Here is a 14720-nt window from a genome sequence, read left to right on the forward strand (position 1 = left end):
GTGAACGAAACTGTGGCAGCTACAACCAGTGTACGACCAGTACGCGGTTCTTACAGCTGACAATGATGATATGGTAGTGAAGGTCTGCTCTTTATCGATGGCACGATCGGTTTCGGCCAAATGTGATGCAATCGCACTAGAGCCTGGTTTCTTCCAACTACCACTCAGAGATACGGTAGTGTGTTCCCGTATTCTGTCCGACAAATGCCTTGTCGTATGACGAATGTATGATCCTCGGCACGAGCGTATGAGTACACACAAAAGCTGGTGGTAGGACATGGCAATTCGTCCTTCAAACAGAAGCTGATAGTGGGGCTGGAGTTCGAGATCAAATACAGATTAGCACCCATGGATGTCGAATCAACAGAGTTTCTATTCCTTCTGGTGATTAGTTCAGCAAACGAGTCACATTTGAATGGAAGCCTCACGTAGACGGAACACAAAAGCTGGTGGTAGGACATGGCAATTCGTCCCTATTCCTTCTGGTGATTAGTTCAGCAGAGTTCGAGATCAAATACAGATTAGCACCCATGGATGTCGAATCAACAGAGTTTCTATTCCTTCTGGTGATTAGTTCAGCAAACGAGTCACATTTGAATGGAAGCCTCACGTAGACGGAATTCTTCCTAACAGAATATTGTGTAGGTTTGGGCTTAGCGGACTCCATAATCTTGAGTACGAACATTTCAGGATATCCGTTCTGCAGGAATGTGCGTCCCAAGAACTTAAGTTCTTCATCTAAGCAGTCGGAGGAGCAAATCTTCATTGTTCCCTCAACCAGGCATATAATTAGCTTACGCTCTTTTGCAACGGAACGAAGCTATTGAAGTGAATATACTGACCTTTTCACGTTTGCTTTGTGGACTTTGCGTTCTATGATCCCGTCCGTCTTCCTTTTAACCTTGATATCGAGTAAACTTAACAGTCCATTCTGTTCTGATTCGATAGTAACCTTGATATTAGTACGGACCGTCTGTTGTGCTGATAGTTTCGTCGGCAAGTGCCCAATGATTCAGCCGGCGGGTTGTGGTCTAAGAAGCAAGTGGTGAGTCCAAAAATCGGCTCCTCGTGAGACACACAACTCCCGAATACCTCGCTGGCTAACGGTAACGTAATTGAAATGAATACAGCCGCTGCATGTGTGTAGGTCCACATGTTGGAACTTACGACCCCATTAGTCTTGCATCGGTCTTGGCCGCAACATCAGCGTCAGCAGCCTCGAGATTAATCTACTAACCTCCACAGATGGGCCTACATTACCAAAAGAGAACAGAGTTAGGACCAAGAAGTCATTATCGATGAAGTCTCAAAAAGTTTCTATGATCACAAGGAATAACGCTCTACAGAAGGGGGGATTGTTTTCCGAACCTCCTTTCAACATGACTCTGGAATGACCTCAGTAGTCTCCAAAAAGATTACTAAAAAATTTCGCCAACAACAGATCACCACCGAAATTTTGTAGGATTTTCCATCTCGTAGAAAGTTCACCCCGCGCCCATAGACTCCATGGTTTAGCTTCCTGAGACCATTAGAATACCGTGATAAAATTACATTCCAGGTGCTGAGTGGGAATCTCGAACGGCGCAAGCTTGGGATGCAAGCCAACTTACTCATCCATTTCGAACAAATTCAAATTCAGAATCCCATGGTTACCCCGCTCGAAAAACTAAGCTCACCTTCACAACGTCCAGCTTGAGTTAACCTCCCTCCCATTACTACCTCATCGGCTCCTGGATTCTTGCAATATTGTTATAGTTAAGTGTCGTACAATTTTTATACACATCATTGTCTTCTCTTCGATAGACTGCGGGTAAGCACACCCAAACAGCTTAATCTTGTAGGCTTTGACGAACTGACACACCCATTTTAGATCCTCTACACTGCCCCGAAAAGAGCCCATGCAGAAGAGACCCAAAGACCCATTTCTGCTCTCTTGGAAGAGGGAATTAGCGTATATGGCTGGACATGTGAATGATGGCCTGTCGCCAGCGAATAATCCAGGTAGTTCATGTATCTGTAACAAACTGCAAAAATGGACCAACCTGAACCATCGGGCGATCCCACCGAGAGCGACTCGGCGTCTATATTTATCATCATCCTCTCTCGGTTTGCGGAACATCGGTATTGCAGAAGAGGAAGGCTCACGGCGCTGGGCTTTGGGTGAGTGATTAAATGTTGCGCTGGATGAAAGGTGTTCTGAACACAGCTCTTCGGAAACTGTCGGTTTTGAGGCGAGTTCGTAAACAGCAGTTTCCGGTACGTCTTTCCCACTGAGAAACTGTCGGGCGACTGCATCCAGTCGTGGATCAAGGAGTTTGCCACTGTTGGTTTGTGCTGTTGATTAAGTAACGAACGTTTACAGCCTCGGTGATACATACGTAAATAAGATACAAGGAGAAGACGGATGACAACAAACAATCGAAATCTCTAAATACTTGACTGTTTATGAATCCACTACCCACAGGAACTTGGCTAAAATGTCTTATAGTGTACCGAATCCGACAACCACACGAAAATTCTGCTTTGAGACCCAAGTATGCTTCACGAGTCTGCAGGATTCATTCAGACGATATACGGGAAATTCAGAGGGTTAATCAGGCCATTAACATACAAATGAACTGTGGTATAATCACAAGACAACCAAAGCCTAGCGCAAGAAGTTTATCTTTTTTATCAAACACAATTACATGGACTACTCAACATAAAACGAGTGATTGATAAACAAGCAGTCTAAAATTCCACCATCCACTACTTGCAGTCGGTGACCGAAGAAAGGAGCAAAGATACAGCCATGCCTAAAGAAAACGACCTTGATTCGAAAAATCAAGGTTCGCATGGCACACTACCCTGTTTCTTAATATCCATAATGAGACAGCGAAAACCAATTAGTCGGATAGAGAAAGGAACCAACAACTAATCGTGAACTCACGGGAGCAGGCTTATTTCACATGGCCGCTTATCAGGGCTTTGGGTCGATAAGATCTCAACCAAGGGCAAGCGCAGGATGCGAACATATCATTGTTACTAAAATCAATTAACGAGCGTGTTTTCACTGTCACAAAGACAATATATTAGCTGTTTCAAAAAGTAACAAAGCTCCAGTAGCAGTAGCTACATACCCCATACTTAACTTGGAGTAATCCGCAACAAGTCGTCTCGGTAAGCCGCGGTCAGTGGCGCCTCTGCGTCAAAGCTATCCCCTTCGACGCGTAACTGCCCAGTTTCCCGGACCAGCTGACTATGCCATCACTCCCCATGCTTGACTATGTCCCGTGGCCCAATTTTATGGTGACGGAAACTGTAGCAGTGGAACCAACATACCCTTATTACATAGTTCATAGCTGATAAAACGATATATATATATATATATATATATATATATATATATATATATATATATATATATATATATATATATATATATATATATATATATATATATATATATATATATATATATATATATATATATATATATATATATATATATATATATATATATATATATATATATATATATATATATATATATATATATATATATATATATATATATATATATATATATATATATATATATATATATATATATATATATATATATATATATATATATATATATATATATATATATATATATATATATATATATATATATATATATATATATATATATATATATATATATATATATATATATATATATATATATATATATATATATGTACACTACCCTTGACAGCCAAGCTGATTTCACGTAAGTGCCACAGATGTCGGGGTTTGGCAAATGCTGCCCTGGCATTCCCAAATCTGCCAATCTGCCGAGTTGTCCAGATGGGAGAACTTCTTTTGACCAATCGACTCATCTGCAAGGGAATTCGAGGTTGGTTCCCATCCAGGCTTGTAGTAACACCTTACATATGTAAAACTCACGCCGAACCATGAAGCAAAATTATGGCAGAAATGGTTTGCATTTCTTAAGGGTTTGGACCAGGAAGGGCGATATTCCGTCACCGTGCAAAATGTCTGTTAGCGAACACCTCGGGAAAATTTCGATCCCGAGGGTTTTAGAGGCAGGTAAAGAGGACTCAAACGGCACATATATGACGAAGTTAAAAAAAGGGGCCACGGAGAGTACTCCCGCCTACCAACACTGTATGTGGTGGGCTCAGGAGAGGGTCTACAGTAAAGAAGTACGCGTCCACGGAAGGAGGCACAAAGAGACGTGAATTTAGCGGGGACGCCTTTTAACGCCAGACATTGCCGTAGTTTGACTATTAACGGAGCCGAAGCTTTCAAATTGAGGAAAATGACCATTGCTGGTCATCAAAAAGGGTGGAACAGTTTCAGCACTCGTCACAAGGTGAGTGCATGATCGATTCTATCAGGACAAGGTTGACACCCAGTTTTAGGAGTTCTGCTCTATCCACTGCATCCCATTAAAGGCTCTTCGTTTCAGCAGTTGAAGTGGTTGCGCCAAATATCCACTATTTCTTCAGGCGACGTCTGCCTCAGTCTCATGTCAGCAACCTGGAGAGTGGATTGGTTTGAGGCCCAGGTTATAAATGGCTTTCAGCTACTTGTAAAATTCTTTGTGCTGCCGCCGAGTTAAGTTGATTTGTTCACCTCTTAGTTGTTGTTTTCTTAACCTCGCTGTCTGGATGAGCAGGAGCTTCGATAAGCGCTTCGTTTTTCCAGCTATTCTACATGCTGGTTATTATCGTCAACTTCATCAGGATGTCTCGCGCAGTCGCCCGACTCGGCTAACTGTCTTACTAACTGGCGCCTCAAGTTTTCCTACGTCTGTCACTGGGTTGGATGGAATGAAGGCTGTCAGTATAAGGACCAGTTTGAGGCTGATTTTCGGATTTTTGAGGGTTTGCGTGATTCAATTGGCGGGTTGTGGCTTAAAAAGCTTGAAGCTAGTGGTCAGTCCAACATTCGGTTCCTCGTGTGATATACACCTAACGAACACCTCGCTGGCGAACGATAACGTAAATGAGATGAATGCAGCCGCTGTATGTGTGTAGGTCTACTCGTTAGAACATACGAATCCATTAGTCTTGCATCAGTCTTGGCCGCAACATCAGCGTCAACAGGCTCGCAATTAATAAATAACCTCCACGCCTGATCTGTCTGACTGCTTTTGATGTTCAGATTCTGAAGGGAAACAATAAGCTGCTTTTGACCTCACACTTTACATAATGATTCAAGACAGAAAACAGATATTAAGCTAACTACTCCATCGCTTTCTTATTCGCCTCCATTTGCGCACTTCTGCCGATCCCGAGGCCGCTGTAGCAGATACCTGTTGATGGTTGCTTGTGTGTGGTTCATACGGTAACGTCTGTGAAATATCGCAAGCGGGAGGTTGATCATTGTCTGCTTGTCATGCCTGCGTACGCTCCAACCGACTGCAGCCTTGACACCATCTAGATAGCTGCTGTGACGCACTGAGTGCCCCATTAGGTCGGGCGGAAAGCTCAGATATCGTTGCGGTTGTTGGAGACTTAGTGTATCTGCTCGACTTGGACCAGACTCGCTACGTACGGACGACGGCGAACGACTGTTTCGGCTGTGTTGACCACACACCCTACTAACTTTCGAAATAACCAAAGTTGTCTAGCTGCATGGTGCTCCCTAACAGTGTGCCAGCCAAACTGTCAATGTCAATTTATTGACCGATTACGTGGATTGATAACCAAGTGTCGCTCGCTTTGGAACACTTGTATGGATTATAAAAATGTAGTTACCCGGAGTCACTTCGTCCTTCGCTTCTTGGAGCCGCGTAAGGAGCGAACGTTTCGTTTGTCAACTAAAAGGGAAACAGACTTCGAATTTATCAGAACCTTCTTTTAGAGACTCTTATAACTGTCAATCTGCACTTGCCGAGATCATCACATCCCTTCACAGTGCCGGGAGTTTCGCATGGTATATAGTACCGCCAGATCCGTTCAGGCACTAGGTATTAGACAATGGCGGCGATATGAGCTCGGCATGGTTCAGTGGTTAAGGCGCGAACTTATCGATCGAAAGGTTCGTGGTTCGAACCCATGACATTTCGACTGCTCATGTCTAAGTTTGGGCAACCCGACAGCGTCTCAGTCCTGTTGCTTTCTTCGGATGCCATGGCAACTGAGCTTGTTGCACTTGTAAACTGTTATTTTTCCTGCTCAATATTATTAATATTATTATCTTCCTGCCAATATTGGTCACATTATTGTGCAAACTTTGATTTAATGGGATCAGCAGGACTTTGCGCCTTTGCTGAGTGGCTGTCAGTCGAATAACATTGGTTGGCGCCTATTCCCAACGTGAACAAAATTTCTTAGCCGCAAACACTGGACCTATCCATTCACATCAGTGGATTAATATTGCGATTACCTGAGATTTTGAATACCAGGGAAGTAGAAACGTTTCTTCTTGGTGTGACAATTCAACGGAATACGAGCCTGCAAAATTTCCCCTTGTGAACTCTGAGCCCAGATTTCCTTGGATTGTTCTTGGGACGTTATATCTGACTAGCATTAGTACTTCGTTCTGTTCATTAGACTAGTTAGGACCCTAAACCACCAAATAAAAATGATCTTTCAGCTGTAAAACCCTTTCTGTGCCTGGCTGCCATGCTACCTGAAGGAAGCATGAGGGCTGGGACAGTGTTGGCCACGACCTGAAGGAAGCATGAGGGCTGGGACAGTGCCAGGTTGCCCAAGCCTAGACAGAAGTCGAGATGCATAGTTCTGGTTGAACCACGGACCTTCCGTCAGTAAATTCGGGCTCTAACCACTAAACTATCTAGCATTCGTTAACCACTACAAGCTGCGAAAGGGTGTTACGGCTGAGCGGTCATCATTGTTATTGTCATTATTAACAGTTTTACAGTTGCGTTGCTTGAATCTCAGAGGTATGTCCCGACAGTTCAAACCGCCGAATTACCAATCAGTTTCGATCGCTTTCTGTGTGCATGTGAGACGTGATCTCTGCGAGCAGAGGCAATGATACGTCCTCAGAACCATAGTTCGTATAGGTTGGGGAGGGAAATCCGCACCGAGGAAATTAGAAAACGAGTGTTCGGTAATGTACCAGCGACTACAACGGAATAATGTGCTCAACACCAAAAGCTGCGGTGACTAGACCAGGCACTGGGTATGCTGAATCATCGTTCACTGAAAAAGGTCCTGTTTTCCGTGCTAAACTCAGAGTGTCGCAACCAGCGAGGTGGCCAACCTTTGGTCTGGAAGAGGGATATGAAATAATTCATGTCGGCCACCTGACTGAGTCTGACGAGCTATCTACTTACTTGTACATTCAGACCACCGATAACCACAACCACTGCTGAGCTTTTAGCCCACAACATGCATCATCATCATCATCGACAGCATGACATCAGTGCTCAACACCAATGCTTCACTCCCGTACAACCATGACTTATTTGAAAGCCTTATTGTAGAGAAAAGAATAAAGGTGGATGGGGGAGGGACTTAGTGCTAGCTTAACACTAACGCCACTCTGAATTGGGCATGGAAAACAGTACTCTCTTCGGCAAACGATGGTTCGGCATACGTAACACATGTCCCAACCAACGCAGCTTCTGGTGCTGGACACATTCTTCAATGGAAGTACCCGTGACACAACCAAAAACGCGCTTTCTAACTGTCTCATTACGGATTCGCCGATACCAACCCACACGAGCTATGGTTCTGAGACAACGGTTGTCAAACACCTGAAGACGTCTCAGTTCCTCTGCTCGAATAGGCCAGTCAGCTAGGAACCTGGACGGGATGAAACCTAAGGAAAATCTTTTAATGACCTCTCGAGCAGAAGGGCAACGGTGTGGCCCACTAAATGGTAAACATAAAACGTTCCGACTGAGGGCAGTGCTTGAGCTGCCGTTGGTTCCTATGCTCAGCTAGAACGATCAGTACCTCAATATCCACCCGAAAAGGCTTAGTATGCACGTTCACACTGGGATGGTCAACATAATCGGATGATGGTAGAGGTTTACGTGCCACCGGATACCTGAAACAAAATGTAAGGGCAACCGGGTGATAGCTATCATTAGGTTGGGCGTACGATAAAGTGTTCCAGAACAGCTTGCCCTGTTCCCCTAAAAGACATGATAGGCCGTGTCAGCAGCTGATATTGAAAATAGGTGGTGAGGTCGAATCCTGCATATGGTATCCGGTGGTGAAATTGCCATTGGGTCAGAATCTGTGCCCTAGTAGGCATTAACAGCACGGCATATTCGTGAAGCCTATAAATATTGCCATAAGAGCCTACTGCCGTACGGCGAAGTAATTACCGGCGGATGAGCATTACAGACACTTGAAAAATGGAATTTTTCGACCTTGGGGGTTCTAGATGCTACGAACTTCGAGTCCTTCAAACCAACGAAAGATTGATACCATTCCAGTAGTGGAGATATTTCGAACATGCTGAATCTGATTAAGACATTTTCCCCGTCACACAGAAACGGCAGCCAAAATTGACCAGTCCAAAACCGTACGAAAATTGGCGACGTCATGTAAGTTATCAAAAAACCATCGATTGGCGCGTTGATTTGGTAATGAATGACTGAGCCTATAAGGTGTCTTCTACTTATGCAGGTGGGACTAACAAAGGTTCCACATCTGCGGTAGCTTTGCCCGTGATCGCCTCATACAGCCACTCTTGGTTAGATTTACTCGAGCAGGGTAGCGAAAAGAGCGTAAAGGTGGGTAAACGGTCGGCCAGGAGGTAGGAACCAGTGGTTTGCGTTGTTTCTGGACACGATCTGATATGACTGAATGAAAGAAGCATGAGCGCTCATCGTTGTCTGTTGTGATGATAAATTTAAAAAAATTCTCAACCACATGTAACTAGGAGCGTTGAACCGTATCGTGATGGAGAACCCATAAATAGATGACGGGTCTACACTTACAGAGAATCTGAAAGTCGGTCCGCTGCGGTGAGATGGGGCGTTGAAGTACTGGTGTCTGTGTAAACGTTTGAAAACCATTCAGACAAGGCTTAGCCCAGTCCACCCTCTCCAGGAATGCCCGCAAGGCTTCTGCTACGGGACCTCCGTGATTGCTGTGAGGAATTATACTTTGACCACAAGAGGGGCAAACATATCCCGCTGGTGCTGTTGTTGCAGGTGCGGTGGAGACCAGCTCGTTCAAACAGTCCCAATGGAAGACATCTAAAAAATATGCTACACCAAATAGGTCAATTACCTAAACACACTAACCGAACGCACTCTTTGTCAGAAGCGTCTAGCTGTTCGCTACATATGATGCAGGTTGGATTGAAATTACTGTCCTTCAGCCAACGTAGATAGGACTTCACAACACACTGCGGCAATAGGAGAGCGTACAGCAACTTACTTTTTTATGTGAAGCAACCATGCAAAACTCACAGACATTAACTCGGTGCTCAAAGCAGAATAAATTCGTAACTCGTTTCCTTTCGCATTTGCAAAGTCCCATCCCGCCACGCAAGCGAGAAAGCAGCTATTCGCAGTACGGCGCCGCGCTTTTGTAGGTTAAACATGTTCAGTTCTTGTTTCACGGACCCTTAGAAGCACACTCCGAATTTCACTGAAATCGCAGCTTGAACGAAGGAATCTTTACCATATGGCTTTGGAATTTGATGGTATTTATTCGAATCTAAAAGCACCCACACGCGAACGCAGTTTTTCGGAAGTTGTACAAGCGTACTCGTGGTCTTTCGTGGGCGCCGAATTCATAATTCAATGACTGTCAAAGTCTTCACATGAAAGCTCCGTGAAAGTGGCGGAAAATTTCGTGGAAAAGCTGATTTTTTCACGTGCCTTTCTCTTTACTGGATTTGGAAATAATCTCAAGACTGCATAAATAGTAATTACGCCACATATGTCCGCGCAAACGCAAAATGGAGCAGCCGTTCGTGGCCTCCATTTGAAAAATGTTTTCTATAGTTGCAGCAGGCGTCCTGCTAGACAAAGCCCAGGATTGCTCATAGCTAGTATGATTAATGATGGGTGGCCTACGCTATTTCGGGTGCGCGGCAAGGTTTTGCCTTCACTGATGGCACAATTGATATTACCATTGGAAAAATAAGTGGGGCTTGTGGGCGGAACTGGCAGACTGCACAATACGAAGGCCAGTGCTTCGCAGTTATAGCGCAAATTCAGCTAATGGAGATGGTCCTGTGGACGAGTGGAGCACGCTTTAAGGACATAACTTATTCGGGGTATGGCGGTCGCAATGCAGCCATCGCAACGTCATACTTGGGTTCGTGGGTACCTCGTACATGAACATCTTGGAAGAGTCAGTTCGGGTGGTCATGGTAGTAATGAATGACCGAGAAATCGTGACAAATTAAAAACAGAACGAATGAAGGTCCATCGGCGACACATTGATGCTATTCTAACGATACACTAAATCAGACGTGTCTACACTGGGGATCCAAAGCAGGGGAACGTGTCAAAATGTCGGTTAGATGTCACCATGTTATGAGATGGACCGCGGCTGGAAACAGCATGGAGAAAAAATTGGTCACAATTTCTAACTACCGCAGTGAGGTGGCATTGCACGATTTCAAAAACGGTGATCAATATTCAGGTTGAGATAGCAGTTGTGCAGTTGAGGCGAACGGGTGTGGGCATATCCAATAATGAGGGACGTGCATTAGCTACATTGTCCGCCACTAATATGGCTCGCAGCGTGCAGGGACTAGAAATCAGGGAAAACGTGACATGTCTGGTGGTTCTTTTTCGCTTGTACGACACTGTGACCTAGGAATGACGCAGTTGCAGCCTAAAGAAGAGCATGAGGTTTTTGCAAAACAAGTTGCCTCTGTGACGTCATACCACGTCTATTTAGTGAGCCTTTATTTGGATGTTTTTTTTTATATCAATGAATTTTTGGGTTTATAGGAAGACCGCCTAGTATACATGTTACAACCAGATTTGCGTTTCACTTCCCTCCATTACAAAGGGAGGGGTTTGAAGTTCAGTATAAAAAATCGTTCATCTGTAGCACACTTTTAGGGCCTATCTACCATGTCATCAAGAAGAATCACGAGAGCTGAGGCATTGCCAGGTTTTCCAAGCCTAGACAAGGGAAATCGAGAAGCTGAGGGTGGGTTCGAACCACGGGCCTTCCAGTCACGGGCGCTCTAGCCACTGAGCCATTCCGCCCCATGTTCTGCATATGGTGGAAATGTCTTTGGGGAGATTTCGTGCAGTTGAAATGGGAGCTGTTTCTTACATCGTCGAAAAGAGTAGAGTCGGACATGGTACGGAATGATTCGGTAGAAATTTGGGCCAGCACACTCCGTCACGTGCTAGAACAGCGTAACAAGTAAAAACGGCTCACAATTTTGCTGTTTTTCGATTTCGAATGCGAATTTGACTCGGCTGTTTGGTCTGTTTTCCTTGACTCATTCGCCCGTCTAGGAATGCAACAGAGGTTCGTGAAAATAATTTCTTTGTATACTCAACATTTCGAAGGTGTGGGAGTATATGCTTAGCTTTGCGAAAACCTCCTTACGCAAAGCGGTGCCGTCAGGTGTGCCTGAGGAGCATAGAGCAAATAAAAGTTAAAGGCCGATTTTCCTGCATCGAATTTGCATTGGATAATTTTATTCATTAAATAAGAACACAGAAGAATGGCAAAATACGCCAAGTGGGATTTCATGATTAATCACTCCTTAACCGGTAACAAAATGCGAAACTCTGATGACCCGTGCCCTTGAAATTTCTCTCACTTGAATAAAATGCTATGGGCAACATCACCGAAAAGCTAAGAGATTGGACTAACTCCCCTTAAAAGCCCAAACTTTGAAAATCACATAGTTTCGGCGAAAATAATTTAACTGTGCTTTTAGTAAGCGGCGTACTTCTTTTTGTGTGACCTTGGGCCATTTTGGTACTTCCTTGCGCCTGGCGTTCGGGTTTCAACACACGCACGTGGTTGCCTTGCTCTGACCTGCCGCGCGTCACTCAACTTGCTTGAATGTGTACTTTGTATGTCAATAATGACAATTTTCATATCTGCCCGTTCAGAACCAGTGTGCCGGTATCGCACCTTTGTGAAAGTCCAGCGTCGGTGGCTTCCCGTCATTCAAAGTTCCACTGGGCACCAGTGCCTCAGCACCGTGTCTCCATAAAAATGGTGAGAATTTGGCGGTAAGTTGGATTTGAAAGTAACATCACCATAAACGATAACAATGCCCTCTACTTTCGTGTAAACTCGAAATGGAGCAACCACTCGCGATCTGTACAGGCTTTTCAGAAGAGACGCCTACGATGTATAGGCATTGTGGCTTTACCGTTAACAAATTCCTTCGGTTAGGCGTTAGCGATTTACTTTTGTTTCGCGGTTAAATCGCCGGCATTGTGTAAACAATTGATTGCATGCTGCCTGATTCTTATGAGCGCGTTATTTGCTCACTATGACCGATCATTGAAGGGCGCTTTGCACCGACAGTAAGAGTAAGGCGTAGTAATTCGGAAACTTTTCAGCGGACCGCATGTAGCTAAAATTGCTCTCCCCTGAAGCTCTAAAACATCCACTATATCCATCCGAAACAGATTACTTATCTCCCTCAAGCATACAGAAAACGCCCGCACCACTCAACCCAGTAGTTATCACAAATCTCGGGAGTGTGGATTAACCTTTTTGATTTTCTTCTGTGAAAGTTCTCACTTAATATCAAACAGCTGTCCGTCTGAACACCTGGAAAGCTTCCCGTAACATAGACCGACCAACGTTACCATCTCCTATTCCCCGTTTTCCGTTCCCCGTTGGACTACTGCGTAAAGTGGTGTCGACGCGCTCGAAAGTGTGCAGTGTAAAGACCCCGAAGAAGTTTCTGCAGTCTTGAAGTTTCTTGACACTAAACGGCGTTTGTTAGGAAATATCCCACAAGCTTTGGGGATGCCACACATACCCATCAAGTGCTTATACCTGGATACCGGTGACCGATTTTCACTGTTTCTCACAACGCCAAATTCGAGGAGTGCAGTCTCAAACTTCCAGTCCAGGTACACCGTCCACCTAGGAAAATCCCTCTCCTCGATAGGTGTTCCACGGCAGGATTAACTCGCAAGTAAGAAATTCGCGATCCTACTTCAGTGCACCCAGGCGAGACTCTGACTGCATTTATTCCAAACATACGTCTCTTAGCTCACGGTGCATGCCTTATCACAAATCTCCCTATATAAGCAACCGTGACTCTTCACCGTTCCCGCAGCCGCATGTGCCACTGTAACCCTCAAGGGCTGCTGTCACCATGGCTGAACCTTCGCTAGCATCTTTTCCTATTTCAGCTGCACAAGCTGAATTTGTAACCAGAGTCGGCTACCCCACAGCCAGCGGATCCCTGAGATCTTGTGTTCCTTCCTACTGAAGCCGTTCAACAAAGTTAAAGAAACGAGGGACGCAGCACACGTTGCTGCAGTTGCCGTCATTTTTTAATATAATTTTAAACTGAGTGGGTGGAGCTACGTTCGGCCCAGGGTTCATGCCATAAAATAGGCTGGTGTCCAACGATGCAAAGTATTTATCCAGCCCGGATGTGAATCTGGTCATGTATCTGACAAACACAGCTTCATCTAGAAGCATTTTTCAGGCAACTCTGACCCTTACCTAAAGCCAGGAGCTAAAACCCTAGAATAGTTTGAATTCTGATATGTATTGGGCTACTCTTGCAACTTGTTTGATGTTTCTGTCACTGTTTAGTATGAAAAGGCTAGAGCTGCTTATCTGAGTATTCTTGGCCGCCTTGTGGAGCCAAGTTTTCGCATAAGCAACGATGCAAATGTTTGGTAACTAACATTTCAAGCTCACCTTCATCGTTTGTTTGTGCAATACAGCAAACCTAAGCTCAGATGTATTGCCGAGACACTATTTTCGGGGTCAGGTTGGAAGTGACAGCATTGGAACCTGATAAGCGGAAAAGGTTTGAAGCTCGTTGTTAATCCAGAGCCGCAGAAGCTGAGCCTAAACCGACGGACGTTTTTCTCCCGCTTAGCGTGGCCATTAAGATATAGGGCGGATGAACTAGTGGATGTGAGAGGGGAGCCGTTGTCACCAAGTTTCGTGGTTTAGAAAATTCTGCAGTATGTTCGGCGAAATCAAAGGCCGTATCACAGANGGGAAGGAACGTGTCAAAATGTCGGTTAGATGTCACAATGTTATGAGATGGACCGCGGCTGGAGACAGCATGGAGAAAAAATTGGCCACAATTTCTGACTATCGCAGTGAGGTGGCATTACCCGATTTCAAAAACGGTGATTAATATTCAGGTTGAGATGGCAGTTGTGCGGTTGAGGGGAACGGGTGTGGGCATATCCAATAATGAGGGACGTGCATTAGCTACATTGTCCGCCACTAATATGGCTCGCAGCGTGCAGGGACTAGAAATCAGGGAAAACGTGACATGTCTGGTGGTTCTTTTTCGCTTGTACGACACTGTGACCTAGGAATGACGCAGTTGCAGCCTAAAGAAGAGCTTGAGGTTTTTGCAAAACAAGTTGCCTCTGTGACGTCATGCCACGTCTATTTAGTGAGCCTCTATTTGGATGTTTTTTTCTGATATCAACGAATTTTTGGGTTTATAGTAAGACCGCCGGGTATACATGCTACAACCAGATTTGCCTTTCACTTCCCTCCATTACAAAGGGCAGGGTTTAAAGTTCAGTATAAAAAATCGTTCATCTGTAGCACCCTTCTAAGGCCTAACTGCCATGTCAT

General features: G+C 44.6%; 1 protein-coding gene across 1 annotated transcript in view; it reads right to left on the bottom strand.

Annotated features, from left to right (window-relative positions):
• T265_04333 (hypothetical protein) overlaps positions 1-9509 on the bottom strand; it is a gene marked incomplete at both ends in the record, with an annotated part of 14315 nt that extends 4806 nt beyond the window's left edge. The window contains 2 exons of the mRNA XM_009169042.1: positions 2043-2334; positions 8921-9509. Of these exons, the coding sequence (XP_009167306.1) occupies positions 2043-2334; positions 8921-8998 (370 nt within the window). The remainder of the gene's footprint in view (positions 1-2042; positions 2335-8920) is intronic.
• Between the last annotated feature and the right edge of the window lie 5211 nt (positions 9510-14720).

This window comes from Opisthorchis viverrini, assembly GCF_000715545.1.
Source record: "Opisthorchis viverrini unplaced genomic scaffold opera_v5_70, whole genome shotgun sequence".
In the NCBI taxonomy this organism is placed as follows: Eukaryota; Metazoa; Platyhelminthes; class Trematoda; order Opisthorchiida; family Opisthorchiidae; genus Opisthorchis; species Opisthorchis viverrini.